The 21,875-nt window shown below is 36.6% G+C and overlaps 1 protein-coding gene across 2 annotated transcripts in view; it reads right to left on the minus strand.

The window, feature by feature from the left end:
* The window catches only part of Sirt6 (sirtuin 6), a 336,907-nt gene that overhangs the window by 249,796 nt on the left and 65,236 nt on the right, over positions 1-21,875 (minus strand). For both annotated transcript variants that reach the window (XM_072545222.1, XM_072545230.1), the window contains exon 3: positions 6,595-6,837. In XM_072545222.1, the coding sequence (XP_072401323.1) occupies positions 6,595-6,837 (243 nt within the window). The remainder of the gene's footprint in view (positions 1-6,594; positions 6,838-21,875) is intronic.

A 21,875-nucleotide genomic window follows, 5' to 3' on the forward strand; every position in this document is an offset into this window, starting at 1 on the left:
GCACTAATGTTTTGCCAAGAAGGTCTTTCACTTCGACGCATCCAATCCAATACTCTTTTTATACATGGATCATCTGCTTGAGCGTCTTGTAGCTGTTAAGGCTGCCATTGATCATTAATGACGGTGGTTCGTCTCACGGGGCAAAATCGTTCTTCTAATTTAAGACAGTGATTACAATTTGCACTGCACGGCCGTCTCGAAAGGGCATCAGCATTTGAATGAACTCTGCCAGCCCTGTGTTCGATCTCGTAATCATATTCTTGTAATCGTTCTAACCATCTTGCCATCTGGCCCTCTGGATTACGAAATTGTAGGAGCCATTTTAGAGCAGCGTGATCCGTGCGAAGAAGAAACTTTCTGCCATACAAGTATTTATGGAAATGCTCACAAGCCTTCACTACGCCTAGCAATTCTCTCCTGGTAACGCAATAGTTTCTTTCTGGTTTTGACAAGACTTTGCTAAAGTAAGCGATGACTTTCTCCTGTCCATCTTGGATTTGGGAAAGAACAGCTCCTATTGCACTGTTGCTTGCATCGGTGTCCAACACAAATTTTCCTGTCTGTCTAGGGTAGCTTAAAATCGGTGCGCTGATCAGAGCCATTTGTAAGTGTTCGAAAGCTCTTTGACAATCTTTGCTCCATGTATATTCTTTGCCTTCTTCTGTCAACTTTGTTAATGGCTTGGAGATGTTGGCAAATCCTTTGACAAAACGTCGGTAATATGTACATAGGCCAAGAAAACTTCTAATTTCGTGTTTATCTCTTGGTACTGACCAATCCTTAATTGCTGCAAGGTTTTCAGGATCAGCTGTTACACCATTACTTGCTACAATATGTCCCAAGTACTTCACTTCTCGTCGAAACAAGTGACATTTCTTCGGACTCAACTTCAGATTCGCTGCCCGCAATCGTTGAAATACTTCTGTTAGATTATTGGCATGTTCATCGAAGGATCTTCCAACTACAATTACATCATCCAAATAAACCAGGCATGTTTTCCATGTTAGACCTCTTAAAACTGCATCCATTAATCTTTCAAATGTGGCCGGGGCATTACATAAACCAAAGGGCATAACTGTGAACTGCCAAAGCCCTGATCCTATCGAGAATGCGGTTTTTTCACGATCGGCTGGCTCCATGTCTACTTGCCAATATCCACTTTTCAGATCGAGTGTGGAGAACCAACGAGAACCAGAAAGTGTATCCAAAGTATCGTCTATTCTGGGCAAAGGATAACTATCTTTTTTAGTTACTGCATTGAGCTGTCGGTAGTCAATACAAAAACGTGTTGAACCATCTTTCTTCTTTACTAGGACTACTGGTGATGTCCATGGACTGTTTGATGGTTCAATTACCCCTTGTTTGTTCATATCTTTGATGATGTCTTCGGCTTCATCTCTTTTCGCAAATGGAAGTCGTCTAGGTTGTTGTCTGATTGGCTGAGCGTCTCCGGTATTAATTTTATGCTTTACTATGCTTGTTTTGCCATTATCCTTCTTATCCATGGCAAAAACATCTTGAAATTCTATAAGCATAGACTTCACTTTTTTAGTTCGTTCATCATCAAGATCTTGGCACGTTTTAATCATCGTCTCAACAAGCTCCTTTGGATACTTAGATTTCGACGGTTTCTCATTAGTATTCATGGAACAAATCGAAGCCACGGGAACACACTGTCCGATCAAAGTTCTTTTACTTAACTTAATAGCAGTTCCCTTTAAATTCATAACGCTTACAGGAACGACATCTCGAATTCTCACCAAAGCTTTTGCCGTTAGGAACTCGGCATTATTCACATCTTCGACCATCCTTAAACTTCCCTCTCGGCAGTAACCATCAGGTCTGGTCATCAAAATTTTCTCACTATTACCGGGTATTGTTACGTCACAAGTAGTTATTAAGCTGATAACATCTTCTTTGTCTTCATGAAACGGCAATTCTTCACCACTGATCTCGAGAACTCCATCTTTGACATTCAATACAGCCCCAACTTTCCTTAGTAAATCCATCCCCAATATGAACTCATCGGAGATCTCTGCAATTAATACTGTATGTTTCACTGTGGTCTGGCCAATGGATACTGACATATTAGCCTCGCCATATGTATTAATTATCTCACCAGTTGCTGTTCTAAGATTTACTGTTGCAGGCAATAATTTAAGATGGCCTCGTACTACTTCTGGCCGTGCAATAGTTCTCGTTGCACCTGTATCTACCAAAAATGATCTACATTTATTATTGATACGATCCTCTATGTACAAGCTATGAATTCCACCCGAGGACGTAATGTTCACAGTTACTATGGGGGCTGTGTTTCTCGAGGTCGGCAGTTGCCCCTTGTTGTCGACCCGTTCTAGTTTTCCGACTGTTGTATCATTTTCTTGCAATTACGGCGAATATGACCTACGTCACCGCAATTCCAACATCTGGGCTCGCGTCTCGTCGGCATCGTGTTACGAACTACTTTTCGTACCATTTCTTCCAGACGTTCATCGTTTGGTTCGTCGCCTTCTTCAATGGTTCTTACTCGATGACTCCGTGAAGTTTGACTAGCTGTTTCATGTTCCAAGGCAATAGCGAGCGCTTCATCTAGAAGTTTCGGTCTTGCTAGTCGTAAAGCTTTCTGTAATTCACTTTCTTTTAACCCATTGACGAAGGTATCTACAGCAATTTCTTCTAAAATGTTGTCTGGTACCTCCGGATAAGCCAACCGCACTATACGAGCAACATCTGCTTCAAACTCTTGCAAATTTTCACTTGCTCGTTGAATTCTACTTCTTAGTTGCGCCTTGTAGACTTGTTGTAGATGGGCATCTCCGTAACGTTTGTCTAGTCGAGTGAACAAGGTCTGGTAACATTTTTCTTGACCCTTAGGAATCGATCTTAGGATATCTGCAGCATCACCTCGTAAAGCAGCAGTCAAGGAAACAGCTTTTTCTTGTTCTGTCCAATGATTGGCTGTCGCAATAGCTTCAAATTGTCTAAGGTATATGGACCAAGAAGACTTTCCATCAAATGGTGGCAATTTGAATCTCATATTATGTGTCGTTTCGTCTCTGGGTAATTCTTCTTTCACTACCGGATCTAAGGCTATTGTATTAACTGGTGGTAGTACTTTTGTGTTAGTTATCATGGTCTCTAATTGCTTGATCTTCTCTTCTACGTCTTCTATCTTGTCGTTTACATTTTTCTGTATTTTATCAAATGTTTTAGAAACTTCTTCAAATTTTTCATTGTTCTTTTTAGAAGTTTCTTCCATCATTTGAGAAACATTTTCAAATTGATCGTCGAATCTTCGAGATACATTTTCGAATTTCTCATCGAATCTTTTGGAAACGTTCTCTAATTTATCATCATTTTTTTTAGAAGTTTCTTCTATTTTTTTAGAAGTTTCTTCTATCATTTGAGACGTTTCATCGAATCTTTTGGAAACAGTCTCAAATTTTCCAACAATTATTTTAGTTAAAACGGCTTCGTCTGCTGACTGGAACTGGAATGTCTCTGGGTCTTCTCCATTCTTGTTGAGAACAGTCTTCAGCCGTTCTTGGAGTGTCTTCTTGGACCCACTGCAGTCTTCATCGCGTTCTTCTAGCTGCTCACGCAACTGTTTTACTGAAAGTTCTACTAGCAGCATCTTTGGTCAGGCACACACGTACTTTTTAAATGTTCTTTTATATAAAGATCACTACGCGGATGTTCCCGACGAATAATACTTTTCAAGTTCAAAAGTCTTTTTCAAAAGTCACTGCTGAATTTATTTGCAAATCTCACACCGTAACACCACTGTAGCGAGATTAAATAAAACGAGCGGTTCGAATTTATATACATATATTTATTTATAACTTTACAGTTCGGTACTCTCTTATCAACTCACTCTACTTCTAACATTGTTACCTATATATACTACAGTTACTAGGTTCGAGATTATTCTGGCGTTGTCCCACCTCTAATTCGCCTACGTGACCGGTTATTCTCTTTCGCACTCGATACGCCTCGAAGTTTCGAGAAGGGTAGTAGAGATGCAATGCAACCGTTACCTGGGCCATGCTGAGAGTATGTTCGTAACAGTATGTATATTTGTCTTTGGCTTTTATTTGATTTCAAATATAGTTTATATAGTCTACTCGTCTATTATTTATCTATAGTAATATACAACTCCAATGCGAAAAGGGAAAACCAGCGAGTTTTCTCTACCCTTTCAGATGACTCCAATTGTTATATTGAAGTCATCGTATGTACAGAACGCAACAGGCATTAAAACGGACGATATAAATAATGATAAATTAAATCGTAGCGTTAGTCGAAAATAGAAATTTGTAGTGTCAAGTAATAAATGTATCATAAATTAATTGTGTTAATGTTACAAAAATGTAAATAAAAATTAAAATAAACATTGTATTACCTTTATTAGAATCTATGGAAATTAATAAACTAAAAAATACAGATATAATTCTGAATGACCAACTTGGCAAACAGCTCTCCCCTCAACTTATTCAGTTTACGACTATAAAGGCACTCTGCGAAATAGCTGTAGTGATAATAAATTGTAACAAATTTTGTAAAACTATAGAAAAAAAAATTTCAGTGTTTCATTCTTAAATTATTATAATTGAGATTTTACATTTTTTTAATACATAGGCCTGCATTTTTGGCGTACAAATATCTATTATGTATATGTATTTAAATAAAATGCGATTGATTAATTTTAATTTAAAAAATATATTTCTCTACAGCATTCATAATTTTGACAGTTTCTTAGTTGCTTCAGTGGTTCTCTTGGTCGACGAATCTGCAGTGCAGCCACTTATTCATAATTTTAAATTCAAAGTAGAAGAACTGGGTTTTCTTCCTGACCAAATCTATAATGAGAACAAGAGTGGTCAGTTTTGGAGACTGTTGCGCAACTAAACATTTGCATTCTCTAAAGAAGCGAGTGCACCAGGTCGTAATGTGAGCAAAGATAGAATCACATGTATGCCCTGTTAACATGCTACCGGAACAGACAAATTGGATTTTTTAGCGATAGGTAAAGCCAAAAATCCCAAAGTTTCAAAAGCATGTATCTGTCAGTGTGAATACAAGAAGAAGTTAAATGTGTCGATAGCAATTAAAGTAAACTGTATACTCACGCTTAATCAAGCCATTACGAGCGATGCTGGGAATATTTATATCTTACAAGCTCTCTCTGATGACGGGAAGACCCAGAAACACGTGTCAGGGAGTGGTAAGAAACTCAAATTAAATCGAAACGCAACCATTTTCGTATATTTATCGTTCTTACTCGACGCAATGAGTACAAGAAAGATGGTAATTTATATGAGTAAATTGTTGATGCATAGTGGAATATAAATATTCCCAGCATCGCTCTTAATGGCTTGATTAAGCGTGAGTATACAGTTTACTTTAATTGCTATCGACACATTTAACTTCATCTTTCATCACTAGATGTCTCTAGTAGCATACTCTGGTAATTATTTTTTCTATAATTGCTAGAGTAGTCGGTGCGTTTTGGTTTAGTTTGAGTTTTCTTACAAGCTCTCTCTGATGACGGGAAGACCCAGAAACACGTGTCAGGGAGTGGTAAGAAACTCAAATTAAATCGAAACGCAACCATTTTCGTATGAATACAAGAACTAATTTAAAAGTTGGGTCACGAGAGAGGTATTTAGTGAATGGTTCCATAAAGATTTTATCTGAGAAGTGATGAAGTTTATGAAAAGATCCAAGTTGCCCATAAAAGCTTTACTCGTAAATCACAATGCTTCAGGCCACCAAAATGAACAAGAAATTAGATCAAGTGAGGGAAATATCCAAACAATCTTTCTACCACCAAACTGTACACCTTTATTGCAGAAAAATGGATCAAAATATTATCCAAAAAGTAAAGTTCTTGTATAAAAATAAATAGCTTATCCATATTATTTCTTGGGATGGTGACATGGAAATTTTACTGTTATCATTCCATATGGTTATCTTTTTAAACACAAATCATATGATATGATTTTTCTAACGGATATTCTTAAGTTAAAGTTAATTTCATGTAATGAAATGAACTATATCCCATTCCAATTCCAATCCCAATTCCAATCTTCCAAAGTCGTTCCAAGAACACAAACTCAAAAATATGGACAAAAATTAAATTATTAGAAGAATCTTTTTACCAAGTAACATAAACAAAATTTGTTTAATTTATTAATGAATGTATTTTGAGAACGATTTCGGAAGTGGAAATCTAAACGTCAAAATAAACTTATTTTAAAGTAAAATTGTGGCTTATTCACAATAAAAATAGTAAATTGTTTTAAGCCGTCACAAGAAAATAGCTTCAGAACAAAATTTGCACAAAATGCGACAATTAATCTAATAAGTCATTCTAAAAATAATATAAACATATAATGTCGAATTGTACACTCACCACAAATACACACAAACACACATGCGCGCGCGGCCAGGCACGAGTGCACACAATCGCACATATGAGCACACGTACACGCACTCGCGCACACAAACATACACCTAAGTAGTTCATATGATTAATTAAAATAACAAAAATGTATTCATAATAAAATAATTTTCAAAATCAACCATCCTTACCTTTCACAAATGTTACACTGACCAATGAACATATTTCCATGTAATTCAGCAATATCTTTCCTGGAAACACCACTCTTTAAATGAAGTCCATCGATATTTTGACTTATTACGTAATGAATAATATTAGTGTCCAACAAATGCTTAATGGCCATGTGGGTTTTGGTGGGAATTGCTTCATTAAACGAAATATTAATACTTGGTTTTTTTCCCTGCTTCTCTAACGTCCAAACACCGTTAGGGCCCCTTAAAGGTTAAACATTCATTTAGATTATATTTACTGATTTCAATTTGAAAAATATAAATTAATAAATTTGTATACCAAGGCAGCTTCTTAATGGCCGATACATGTACGGGAGATAGAGTCTTTAAAGTAGGGACAGTAACTTTGTCGTTAAAAATGTCACCTTTGCGAACAAAAACATGGTTAATGAAGCAAAAGGTAAATATCTAGAAGAGGAAAGTATTACGATTCATCTTTGAACTCCATAAATAAGTAAGAAGACGAGGAGTTTAAAAGAGAGAAAGAAAGGTCTATGGTAAATGATGGGGTTATTATATTTGATGACCATTTATTTGGAACACAACTGTACACTCTTTTCTTAACATTACTTATTATAATTGTATTTAGTACTTAGTTGAAGTTGCTATAAGACTACTTCATAATTACTGATACGCGATACATCAACTTGCCATCTTGACGTTAATTTAGTTCTGATCTCTAAGATAAAAGTCGTTGTCTCTTTTATAATAGTCCTTGCTACAGTCAACAGTCATTCATTAGTGGGTCAAGTTTGTTGTACACAACCTACGACAACTTTGCGTTCGCGATTCACAATTCTGCTGACTTACACATTTTAATCGAGGCTATTTTTATGAATGTCCTCGATTTGAATTATTAAACATATTTTATATAAACAAATGCGAAGTGTGTTACACGTTCCTTTGAAACTTAATCTTTTTATGAATTGTAATCTTTTAGGGATAATACCACACCATCCCCCTTACGGAAAGCTTGCAATTTCTCTCTTGCAACTGTCTCATTCCTCTCTCCCTTTCCCTTCGGAAGAAGAGAAATTTTCAACCTCAAATAAGTACTGTTTACCTATGCTACCGTATACATATACATTATCTTAAATCTAAAACATATGTGATAAAAAAAGTTTATTAGTTTGCCCTATTCGATTATTTGTTTACGCCGCGATTGTTCATTTGCTCTGTCACTTTTCCCGCGATATCACTAATAGTGTCTCCTAGAATCACCGCGTTCACTTATGTCTACTGATTGTAAGCGTATAATCTGCTTTTATGCACCTCCCTAATCTTTCCGGTAGCTAGCCTAATTTTACAGTTAACATTAGTTACTTCTGTTATGACATAAAGACTATCAAACTTATTATTTTCTTCTCTTTTGAGCAGGACTAGATCTAATATTTTAAAATGTTGAGGTGCTGCAGTTAGCTTGCTTGCGTCTTGTCTTCCCTTTTTGTGCTTTATTAAGAATGTTTTAGCTCTGTCGTGTGCAATTTGTAGTTTATATCGGAGCTCATTATAATAGGCATCTATGTTATAGCATGGTTGAATTTCCTTTGTGAGATCTTCTGGTAAATTTACCTTCCGACCATACAACAATTCAAAAGGTGTGTAGCCGTGATATGCATTAGGGGTAGTGTTGTAGCAGTATGTGAACATTCTGCAACACTCGTCCCAATTTTCCTTGTTTTCGTCTATGAATGATCTTACGTATTCATTTAGTGTCCTATGTAACTTCTCACAACTCCCTATTGACTGAGGGTGGTATGCCGTTGAAAAATTGTGTGTGATCTTTAGCATTTTAGTTAATTCATTCATTATTTCATTTTTGTATTCCGTGCCTTGATCCGTTCTAATCTGTTTCATGAGTCCGTATGTTGGTATCAAATTATCAAAAATTCCACGAGCTATCGTTTCGGCTTCCTTATTAGCTACTGGGATACTTACTGCGTATTTCGTCAGTTCGCAAAGCATCGTAATACAGTATCGATTGCCTTCATTACTTTTAGGAGATGGACCTGTCGTGTCTATATACACTATGTCCCATGGTTTTGACGAAGTGTCCGATATCACAAATTCTTCGACATGAAATCTTTTTGGTTTATTAATTTGGCATTTATGGCAATGTTTAATATATTTACGTATGTCTTTTTCCATGTTCTTCAATCTGAATCTCGCTTTTAGTTTGTTTACGTCTATTATTTCCCACATGACCTCCAAACATCGGGTGATTATGGTATTCTTGTATTATTCTCAGTTTTTCTTGGTCATCCTCTATGATTTCTGGTACTTCGCATATGTATATTTCTACATTTTTCAATATCTTATTTCCTTCGTTTATAAATTCATCAATTGTGTACAATTTAAAAATAATATCATTTACATATATTTTTGCTTTACTTATTGCATTCTCTACCGCTAGCTGATCAAGCTGTAGCAACAAATGACCTAAATCAAAGTGATTAAATCCTGTGGTCATGCTCTTGCTGCATTTGATTTTGTTTTTGACCCGAATGCTCAGTCTTGGTGAGACCCGGTTTGCTCCAAAAGACAAAATTGGTAGTTTATGCGCCTCCGTATTATTTAGTACCTTTCTTACTGTTTGCTTGTGGGTTTTATGCTGTAATATAATTTCCTCTTCTGTCTCCCTGTGCTCTGCACTTTCAGCTTTCTTCTTTGATTGAGCTCTGGTTATAGCTAAGATATAATTTTGTCTCTGTATAAGTCTTTCAGCTGGTTCGTTGATATTCTCGAAATACTGTCCGCGTAATTATTTTTCCCTGTTATATACTCTATCTCAAAATCGTATTCTTCTAAATCTAATCTGATTCTCGTGAGTTTCGAGGTAGGTTCTGTCATCGAAAATAGGTGTGTTAGTGATTTATGATCCGTTTTTATCAAGAATGTTGGTGCTCCATATAAATAACATTTGAAATGGTTGATTCTCCAATGGATTACAAGTAATTCCTTAATTATTATAGGTTTGTTAAGCTCTCCTTTGTTGAAGCTGCGCGATGCGTAAGCTATTGGTAAATCTGTTCCGTCGTAGTTCTGACTTAAAATTGCTGAGCAGCTCGCATTTGATGCGTCTGTTGTTAATATGAATTGCTTGTTGAAGTCTGGGTATTTGAGAATTGGTGGTTTTATCAAAGATGATTTAAGTTTCTTAAATAATTCTTCACACTCTTGCGACCAAAAAAATTCTACTCCTTTTCTCGACAATCTGTTTATAGGTATGCATATCTCTGCAAAATTCGGAATAAAACGTCTGTAGTAGTTACAAAATGCTATGAGTCTTCTAGCTTCGTCCGCTGTCTTCGGTGTCGCGTATTTCTCTATTGTTGAATATTTCGCTTTATTCGGTGATACTCCTTCTTGCGAAAGATCGTGTCCCAAATATGTAACTTCTTTTCTGAAAAATTGACATTTTGCTGGGTTTAGCTTCAAATTAAATTTCCGACATATCTCAAATGTCTTTTTTAAGTTGTCTAAATGATGTTTTTCTGTTATTCCTATCACCACTATGTCATCCATATACAGAAATGCTTTCTCCGGTGTTAAACCTGTGAATGCTATTGACATTATTCTTGAAAAGCTATTTGGGCTTATGTTTAGTCCAAAAGGTAGTCTGGTGAATTGGAATGCTCCTTTTCCCGTACTAAAAGATGTGTATTTCCTTGATGATTGTTCTAATGGTATCTGGTGAAACCCTGACATTAAGTCTATTACTGAGAACCATTTTGCTCTCCCTAGTTGGTCTAATATTGAGTCTATTCTTGGTAACGGAAATTTATCTGTGACTAGTTTCTTGTTTAGCTGTCTGAAATCTATACATAATCTCCATGCTTTGTTTCCATCTTTAGCTTTTTTCGGTACTAGTACACTTCCCGTCATATAAAACTGGTACACTTTTTTTTCCCAATGTAAACCTGTGTTCAGATTGGACACAATGGTTCGTGAATCAATTCGTTGTTGCCATTACAGATAACGGAATTTCAGTAAATTTAAATAAAACTTAAGACGTAAAAAATAACGTTCAAAAATGTATAAAGTATTTAGATAGGTATTATTTTTATTATTAACAACAAAAAACCGTATCTAATAAATTTAATAACCAGAGAGAGGATTAAGTTAATGTCCAAAATGTTGAACGATATTTAAACGTAGGGTATTGGCACAGGGAACATTCGAATGCATCTACTGTAATTTTATACTTTACTTAATTACTTACCGAACACAAACTGTTGACTGTATGTTATGTCAATAAGTTTAGTAACAGGCAAACTACTTAAATTAATTTATTATTTATTACATAAACGATAAATGTGAAAAACTAACATTATACTTTATCCTACGTAGAAAAATGCTTTTCAAAACGTGACAGTATTACATTACAATCCAATATCTCACTGTAATGTTTCTTATGGAGGTTGAATCTACACCCTAATTGTAATCCGTTTTTATCTATAAATAGACTATTACTTTTTTACATTATTATGTATAAAATGTAAACAAAAAACATTTACCTACCCATTGACATGCATATTTTTTTCTAAATTAAATGATTTACGGTGTATAAATGATAATGAGAATAAAATTAAGCGGAGTAAGATATCATCGTCTGTCTTAAGCTGGCTTTTAGCTGGTTTGATATAATATTTTCGTTTAACTGGCAACGTTGCCTTCGAAATTAGAATTACACATGTGAAAAGCTCAATTTACACAACTTAAAAAACATGATTTTCGGTTATAAGAGTTGTACCAGTTTTTTATGACGCGAACGGTACGACCGGGCTGTTGTATTCTGATATCGATGACTCGACAATTCCCTGGTCTATTAATTGTTGTACTTGTCTATTCAGTTCTTATGTTTGTGAATGTGGTGTCCTATAATTCTTTATGTAAACTGGTGTGTGTTCCTTTACTCTCAATTTTTGTTCATAAAAGTTGTTGCATGTTAGCATGTCATGTCTTAATGCAAATATATCTGCAAAATCTTCGCATAACGATACTAATTTATCTCGTGTGTATTCTGGGATATCTAGCTTTAATGTTTCCCTTAGTTCTTTCTTCCTGTCCTTGCTGTCGTTGATTAATCTATATACTTTGAACAATTTCATGTCTAGTGTTTTGATTGTACCCGTCTCTATCGTAACAGTTTCGTAAGTTGTATTTAAAATTTTGATATATGGGTTATTTCCTGATATTATCGCTCCCGCTATGAATATTCCTGGTAGTATCTCCTGTTGTTCTACTAGTCTATCTGCCTTTAACGTTTGAAAATATTGAACTGTTCTGTAAACTTCACATCTGGGTGGTATTAAAATTGTGTTATCGTCTACAGTATCCAAAATATTTGTACTGATGTAATAGTTTCTATCATTCTTGATGTGTATTTTTAAATTCGCGTAGCCTAATATGCATTGATAATTTGTGATAAAATCCCTTCCAATTATTCCGTCTGTTGGAATAGGAAAGTTGTTTTCTACCAATTGAAAGGTATGCCCAAAAAGATTGCCACTTACGTCTAGCGTAGTTTCGATGTCTCACATTGTTTGCGGTTCTCTTCGGGTTACTCCTTTTATTCTTGCTTTTGTATTTGGTCTTACATGTTCTCGCATAGAGTCTTGTGTGCATTTAAGTATTGAAATATCCGCTCCTGTGTCTATAATAAATGTATTTACTCGTCCTAAGATTCCTGTTTTTATCCTTACGAAATTTGTTAGGTTTAAGTCGAAGTTGTAGATATAGTATTCTAATTCTGTCATCTGTTCATCCGTCTTATATGAGAATTGGTTGTTCAAAACCCCAACTGTGGGTTTTCTGATTCCCGCTGACTATCTTCTATTTCTAATAATCGTATATTTCCATTGAATCATCTTGAATTTCCTCTATGTGCTTGATTATTGAATTTTCTGAACCCTTTCTGTTCATGTGGACGGTGATCTCTTTTTAAATCGTTTTGTTGCGAGAAATTTGGTCTCCTCCACTGGTCATATCCATTGTGATATCCTCTTTTGTGCTGGAATTTTCCTCTTTTGTTAAAGTACGTTCTATAATTTAACACTCTTCCATGTGCGTTGTCTTCTGTTGTGTCTATTGATAACAATTTTGACATTACCTCTTGTGGGGTTGTAAAGTTGCCTGCCTCTAATATTAGCTTGGCTTTGTCTGTGCTGGCATTACGTTTCATTGTAGCCACTACTACCTCCGTTGTGTATTTCTTAGCCAACTCTCCTGGCTTTCCCTCTGTTATGTATGCGTACACAGCTGCATCCCTATGTCCTTGTTTCCTTTTTTCAAGTTTAGCTATCACCATTTTCGGCGTGTCACCTTTTAGGTCTGTCTTCAGTGTTGCCTGTATATCTAAAATTGTGTCATCTGCGGTTATCAAATTTCTGGCTGTATTTGTTAATCTTGTTTTTATGAGGCTTACCGCTGTTTCTTCATGCCCTACTGCTATTTTCTGCAAAAGTTCAAGCGCGTCTAAGAAGGGTTGTAGTTTGCCTGTGGTTCCGTCGAACTCAGTAAAATTTTGCTTGCAATATTTAAAAATTGGTTGATACTAAGAGCCATGGTTTCTTCTTGTTCTGTGTCGCTTTGTTCTTCCTCTATATCTTTGTCAATCTGTTGAGTTATCAGATTAGGAACTAATATTCTGGGATATATGGCTTGGAACGATCGTATGACTTTATCTTGGTTTTTACTAAAGTATCTCTTACAAGTCTCTCTCTGAATATCAGTTAAAGCTTTCCAATTTTTGGTTATGAGGTGTACAAATCTATTATATGCTTCAATTAATTGTGTCGTTATCTCAATCTTTACTTCCTTGCTTTTAGGTATCTCCTTTTTTAACACTCTTTTGCTCTGTTTGGTTATATCCTGCGTAATGGTGTCAAGTATTCTAACAAAATCTTTCCAACTGCTAGGCATTTAAAAAAGAAAACACAAATCCGATAGTCTTATGTAGTACGATAAAATTCGATAAATAGTTACTTAGCTAAAAAATATATCCATTCAGAAAGATAAGATCGTCAATATTATCCATTAAAATTCAATAAGTTAATAAATTAAAAATTATCCATTCACAAATATAGGCAAAATTATCATCAAAAGTCATAAAAATAATAATTAATAATCAATAAATATTATAAATAGTAATAATAATAATAATAATAAATCTGGATAATCTGGATAATGGGTCTTAATGCCCATAACATTAGCAATTGCTGTTGCTGCACAGTAAATCAGCGTGTGCATATATTCCAATGTATGGGCTTCTACGACATAATTGGGCAGAACTTCAAATCTGAATCTGGATAAACCTGAAATATATCGTCAAAGACCCTCAGGTCCAAAACGACAAATGCCGATATGAATGTCAAGCTCAAGAAACTATCCAACATCTTACCGGGGGCTGCCAGGCATAAGATCATGCAGAAAGCTGAGCTACTTTCTACGTCCAGATGCGTGCGAAAATTTTTGGGAGATACACCGACGTACCAAGTCACCTAGGACTCGATAACATGGAAAGAGTCCCACCAGAGCTCAATCCTTTTGATACCGTAGGTATCTAGGATGAGCGAATGTTCCCCTTATAGGGAGTGTGAGCCGTATGGCTAAATCTGGATAATCTTGATAATAATAATAGATAACCTGTGGGAGTTTTTGTCAGTTCTTCTATCAGACGCGGCCCCCTGCGAATGGGGGATGCTCTCTGGGTATTCTTAGAACCAATACCCAGAGGGTAGCAGGGATTCTTGCCGTGGAACAAAAACTGACACCTGGCAGTAGGTATAAAATGCACACCCATGAAAATGGAGTTTAATAATTTATGTTTAGGGTCGCTGCCTGGGGATCGCCAGGGCACGTCTGGAGCCGGAGCTGGACGTGACAGCATGCGGGACGTCGGTGGCAGAGTGTTGAGGAGGCGGGCCCATGTCATACAATCAGCTACAGCCCAACAACAAGAAGAACCACAGATGAGCCAAACAACAACAAGAGCTCCACTCGCTGAAGGTGCTGCGCTGGAACATCAGCCGGCGCTCACTCAAGCGGGACGACCGAGACAGCGCATGAAGTGTCCATAAACGAAAATATTTTGCGCTTTTATTATAAGGTGACAAACCTCGGTCAAGAAACAATCGGCTATTAACAACAACTGTATGCCGAATTTTGCAGGGAGTACCCAGAAATCCAAGTATCTGAACAAAGAGTAGCAGACCAATACCGGGTAATTTTAAGAAACAATCTTATCCCAGAGACTAGGCGCGACATTATCAGAAGCGAAATTGAACGGGAGATACGATTGCGATTGAACCAAGAACAAGTTGCAGACCAATTCCCTAATGAGCAGATTCCTGAGTTTCTCATACAAGAAACTCAACATAATAATACACAGCAGGGATATAACGAGTTGCACGATAGTCTGGTAAACGAGATGGCACGCGCTGTACAAGCGTTTAGTGGAACAAACCCACTTAGCAGACCACCGCTACCAAAAATAAACTCTTCTAAGAAACTAGGAGCGCTGTTACAAATTGTGAATACTGAAGTCCTACCCAATTATATCACAGAAGCCCACACATTAGAATATTTGCATATGCTGATTTACTGTGCAGCAACAGCAATTGCTAATGTTATGGGTATTAAGATCAGAACACGACGGGGTACCAACATCGAAAGGATTGGTAACAGAATAGCACCCTGGGAAAAACGACTGCTGGGGAAGATTGAATTACTGCGTAGGGACATTGGACAAATAACAGAATACATAAGAGGAGTAAGAAGTAGAAAAATCATCAAAAGAGCTGAAGAAATATTGTTTAACACTCTAAGACACTCACACACACAGAAAACAACACACCTCAACAATGCCTGGACACATTAAAACAAAAACTATCTGTTTACTCAGCCCGCCTGAAGAGACACAAGGTTAGTAACAACCGGAAATGCGACAATATACTTTTTGAGCAAGCAGAGGAGGGTTTCTATAGGAAACTTAATTCCACTGTAGAAAATACAAATAATAAATCCTACCCAAGCCAAGAAGAAATTTATGAGTTTTGGGGAAACCAACTTTCGACGCCAACTACTCATACCAACAATGCTGGATGGATTGAAGAAACGACGAACAACTTTATCAAAGAGCTTCATAACTGGAAATCTCCTGGACCAGAAGTTCAAAACTTCTGGCTAAAAAAGTTTTGGAGGGTTCATGAGCTTTTAACAGTATTTATTAATAATATTATTTCTAATTCACAGGAAATACCATCATTTCTTACTCAGGGAACCACTTATCTAATACCGAAGGATCAAAATAACACCCAAGATCCAGCCAAGTACCGCCCAATTACTTGTCTTCCAACTTTGTACAAATTGATCACATCCTGTGTGGCCCGGCGTATCTACCAACACTGTGCTCTGAACAATATCATAGAGCCTCAACAGAAAGGATGCGCTAAGGGCTCCATGGGCTGCAAAGAACAACTTATCATCGACTCAGTCATTTCTAACCAGGCATACACCAAAAAAAGAAACCTTTTCTAGAAAGAAAGACTACAAGAAGGCTTTTGATTCAGTACCACATGAATGGCTTATAGATATATTGAAAATATATAAAGTCGATGATAATCTCGTAACCTTTTTGAAGCATATAATGGCAGAGTGGAAGAGTAAAATTCACCTTCAAATACCTGGTGAAATTAATATCGAAACTGAAGATATCCCTATTAACCGGGGCCTTTTCCAGGGGGACCCGTTGAGTCCACTTTGGTTCTGCCTAGCGATGAACCCACTTTCTCAGCTGCTGAACTCTACTGACTCAGGATTTAGCATCAAAAATAACAATATTGTTGTAGCGAAGTTTAATCATCTGTTGTATATGGATGATTTAAAATTATTGGCTTCCACTCGAAACCACCTAGATGAGATGCTAAAAACTGTAGAAAATTTCTCAAATGATATCAGTATGCATTTTGGGCTAGACAAGTGCCGTATACTAAATATAGTCAGAGGAAAGGTTCAGCCCGGAGGTTTCGATATGCAAGATGGCCAAAAACATCGAGGCATTGGGTGAAAATGATATGTACAGGAGTACAGGCGTAAATGGTATGTCTCGGAGTAAAACAAGCGCGGAAAATTGACCATAAACAAATGAAAACTTAACTAACTTCGGAGTTCGTGCGAAGAGTAAGACAACTAAATCGGTCATATCTTAATAGTAAAAATTTGTTTAGGGCATTAAATACGTACGCCTGTTCCAAGCTTAGCTACTCATTTGGTATTATAAAGTGGTCAAAAACGGATATAGAGAGTCTTCAGCGGAAAGTAAGAACACTTCTCACAAAGGTGCAAAAACATCATCCACGCAGTGCAGTAGAGAGAACAACATTACTGCGGTATCAAGGGGGAAGAGGACTTATGGATATAGGTGAGCAATTGGATAAACAAATTGCTAATTTAAGAACTTATTTTGGATACCAAGCTCAAGAAACCATGCCAAGCCCAAGAAACCATCCAACATCTTACCGGTGGCTGCCAGGCATTTGTCGGTACTGATTATAAAGAACGCCATGACTCAGTAGGAAAGATTATCCACCAAGAACTAGCTGACAAACTGGGACTTCTCCAAACCGACCATCTTCCTTATTATCAATACGTCCCTGATAGAATGCTTGAAAATGACAACTACAAGCTATACTGGGACCGCACTGTGCTTACAGACCAACCAGTGGCCCATAATAGACCCGATCTCATACTAGTTAATAAAATTACTAGGCAAAAAACACTTGATGTGGCGATACCCAACACCAATAATTTACGTGTTAAATACAACGAAAAGATCGCCAAGTACAGAGATCTAGAAATACAAATCAGGAGACAATGGAGAATGGAAAGTACCCAGACAGTACCTATTCTATCTACTACTGGTATTATTCCCAAAAACCTCCTAGCGAACATCAAACAGGTGGGTCTAAATGAACATCTTTATAAGGCCATGCAGAAAGCTGTACTCCTCGCGACGTCCAGATGTGTACGAAAATTTTTGAGAGATACTCCTGCAAACCAAGTCACCTAGGACTCGATAACACGGAAAGAGTCCCACCAGAGCTCAATCCTTTTGATACCGTAAGTATCTGGGATGAGTGAATTTTCACCTTAGAGGGAGTGTGAGCCGTACGGCTAAATCTGGATAATAGATAATAATAGATTCAATAATAAAATAATAAATAAATCAACTGGTATATTATTATGCGTGTAAGGAAGTACAATAAAAATAGATAATATGCAGACTCACTACTTAAACATCTAAATTTGTTGTCGACCTCGCTGCTATATCCCGGTGTATGCTCCGCTTCATATTTCTCCCGTGCGCCTTCCATAATGACCATATTAACTTCAGTATCAGGACTGTGGTAATAACGTATAATAGTACCTTTATTTCTTCGCTTGGCCTGACATCTTCGGTTTTGACTATGAAGTTGGTGTTGACGACTCCATTCTCTTTTAGCTCTTCCTCGGATGATTTTCCTCCCATTCTAGGCCTATTTGGATGAAGATTCCTGGTTTCTACCACTTCAGGATCGCCATATGGTAAATGATGGGGTTATTACATTTGATGACCATTTATTTGGAACACAACTGTACATTCTTTTCTTAACATTACTTATTATAATTGTATTTAGTACTTAGTTGAAATTGCTATGAGACTACTTCATAATTACTGATACGCGATACATCAACTTGCCATCGTGACGTTAATTTAGTTCTGTTCTCTAAGATAAAAGTCGTTGTCTCTTTTATAATAGTCCTTGCTACAGTCAGCAGTCATTCATTAGTGGGTCAAGTTTGTTTTACACAACCTACGACAATTTTGCGTTCGCGATTCACAATTCTGCTGACTTACACATTCTAATCGAGGCTATTTTTATGAATATCCTCGATTCGAATTATTAAACATATTTTATATAAACAAATGCGAAATGTGTTACACGTTCCTTTTAAACTTAATCTTTTTATGAATTGTAATATTTTAGGGATAATACCACAGGTCACGTAGTTTATATACGGAATAATCTCATATTATCAGAAGACCAGTAACAGCTATGTGTAGTAAGAAAAATCAATAATTTTTTTGATCGAATTTTTGAAAATATAACTTTATTCTCAGAAACACAGCATACTTAACCAATAATAATATTAATATCTACCATCATCATGATCAACCCAAAGCCGCCCCTTCTTAAATATAGGCCTGCTCAATAAACTTCCATTCTGATCTATTATGCGCTGCAGCAATCCAATTAAGATGATCTTAATGTCGTCAATTCATCTTGTTAGAGGTCTTACTGAATTTCATTTATTTGCTCGTGGTCTCTATTATATTTTTTTTCTTCTGTCTCTATTGTAGTTCATGCTGTCGATATGTTCTACTCATCGTCATGTAAGTTTTGCTATGTATTCTACAGTATCCTTTGCACCAGTTTTACGAATTTCTTCGTTTCTTAATTACCGGCTACTATTAACACAACCCGAATAGCTAGGTAAAACCAATAGATACATCAGAATTAATCACATCGATCGATAATTATTAATAAATCCCGTAATAAAATGGTAAATGTGATACATTTCAATACCGTTAAGTGCGTAGAAGCTTGCGGAGTGGAGGGAGATGTATTAGTCACTGCGACATATGGCTGCTAAATAAGGCGCGCACCACAGTGCTAGTAAATCTGTAGTCGGAAGCGACCACTGTGTAATACACTATTTTGGTTGAACGAGTGGCGTGACGCTTCGAGTGTTCTGTGCATACTTTTACAATGTATGTGATCGAGCGATTTCGACTCTATGAAAGCACGATTTAACGACCAAATTAATACGCTTGAATCTGGAAAAGGAAAAAATTATCAGCTATTCACAAGAGATGAGTATTATGCATTTTTAATGAAAATTAAAACAACCAAAGACAAGACGTCTTACAAAACACCTGAGGAATATCAATGGTTATCACGGTATGATATTGTAAAAGTCACTATATGACTTTATGGAGGAAACTTTCGATATAATTCACAAAACCCATATTCCAATTGAACATGAATCATAAAGTCTATTGTAAGCCGCACATTTAATACGAGATGTCAAGTCGATCTTATTGACATGCAGTCACAAGCGGATTTCTTATGGTCCATCAGTTATGGTCTCAGAGCATTAAAAACCAAGCGTGCCAAAGGAAGCTGCGTATCATTTGTTGGACATGTTCACCAGATTTGGAGCTCCACTCATTTTACACAACGATAATGATCGACAATTTGCAAACAAAGGGAGAGATCCTATTGTTTATTATGACTTCATGGAGGAAACTTTCGATATAATTCACAAGATTCATATTTCAATTGGACATTTTAAGACGAAATCTAAGAACATCATTAAATTTTTGTGTACCATGTAAACAGAAAATGAGTATTCCAAAAAATGGACTCGTTGTAAAGCATGTTATATGCCGCACGTTTAATTCGAGATGTCAAGTCGATCTTATTGACAAGCAGTCACAAGCGGATGGTGACTACAAACTTATTATGGTCTATCAAGACTATCTTACCAACTTTGTCCAGCTCAGAGCATTACCAAGCGTGACGAAGAAGTTGCGTATCATTTGTTGGATATGTTCACCAGATTTGGGGCCCCACACATTTTACACAGCGATAATGGTCGAGAATTCGCAAACAAGGTTATTGAAGAAGTCTGCGTATGTGGGACGAACTGAAAATTGTCCACGGAGAACCCTGACAGTCAGTCACAAGGTTCGGTAGAGAGAGCGAATCAAGATATCGATAAAATGTTGGCCACATGGCTGGAAATAAACAAAAAAGTCAATGGTCGGAAGAAATAAAGTTCATCCAATTTATGAAAAATAGAGCTTACCATTCCGGATTAATTGTAGTCCATACGAAGCACTATTCGTTTGTAAGACTAAAGTAGGTTTAAAAATATCCCTAGCTGCTGATACTTTATCAGTCACTTGTAAAACAAGCTGACAGAATATTAAAGCATTCTAATGACAGTTTCCCTGTTGCAAAAGTAGGTCAAAGTGTTCGAAGAGTGCGAATTCCAGAAGTTGATAGAGCTAAGGCCGATAGCCGAAATATTACTGCCACTATTATTATATAAGCTTGGCACCAAGCATTGTATTTTAAACCACCTTTATGCAAGAAAGTAATTCATCACCTACAAAGAAACACTTATAGAATGCGCTTGTAAAGATTCGAATTTAGGCGGTCAATGATTCCGTCACTGCAATTGTAATGGCCAATACAATTTAAAAAAATTAGGCGTACTTTGTAATTATAAGTGCCACAAGTGCCTTTCCTGTAAAAACAAGTATTTATAGTCTGGTAACTTAAAGGCTAATGCGTGAGTATAAGTTTTTTTACTTATTATATGCCTAGTTAAGATTTTTAGTTGATAAATTCTGTTTAAGTGTTTATCTGGGGTGTAAAGCTAGTTCGCGTCCGTAGTATAATACTACACGTGCACCCTGGGTAACGCGAAATGAACTAGCAACAATAGAACCGCCAGACCTGTCTCTCGTAGATCTCCTGACGAACACATTGCAATGAACAACAGCACACAACAAACAAATGACGGCTCTTGTCAGAGCCAGTTGACAATCGGACCAACAATTCGAGTATGCCAAATAAATATTGAAGGCATTAGCCGAAGCAAGAGCGAATATCTTAGCATGCTACTGGCAAAAAACAAAATTGACGTGGTTACTGTTCAAGAAACACATACTGCAGACGATCTACAATTAAAAAACCATGGCAAAATCCCTAGATACACACTAATAGCTTCAATCAACCACGCTCAGTACGGTATCACGACTTATTGTAGAGCAGACATCAAACATTACAGCACATGTCACTCTTACTCGACACAAGAGATTTTTATACTTGCTGTGAAAGTAGACGAAATAACTATAGTCAATATATACATATATACATATACTAAGCAGCAGAATATCATGTATAAAATTCAAAACTTGGTTGGAAGTGAAAAATAATGATTGAGAATGGGTGTCTGTGCGCCCAAGTCCAATCGTCGTAAGAGATTTATGGTTGGACGTAGGTCTGAATCTATCTAAACATTTAGACGATTACTAAATTAGCATCTCTGCATGTTACAAGATTGACTCCTAGCACTAAACCCGAAGACTTAGGAAACAGCCTTAGATACAAGTTTCCAGAAGTGAC

The sequence above is a fragment of the Diabrotica undecimpunctata genome, chromosome 1, assembly GCF_040954645.1.
Source record: "Diabrotica undecimpunctata isolate CICGRU chromosome 1, icDiaUnde3, whole genome shotgun sequence".
Taxonomy (NCBI): domain Eukaryota; kingdom Metazoa; phylum Arthropoda; class Insecta; order Coleoptera; family Chrysomelidae; genus Diabrotica; species Diabrotica undecimpunctata.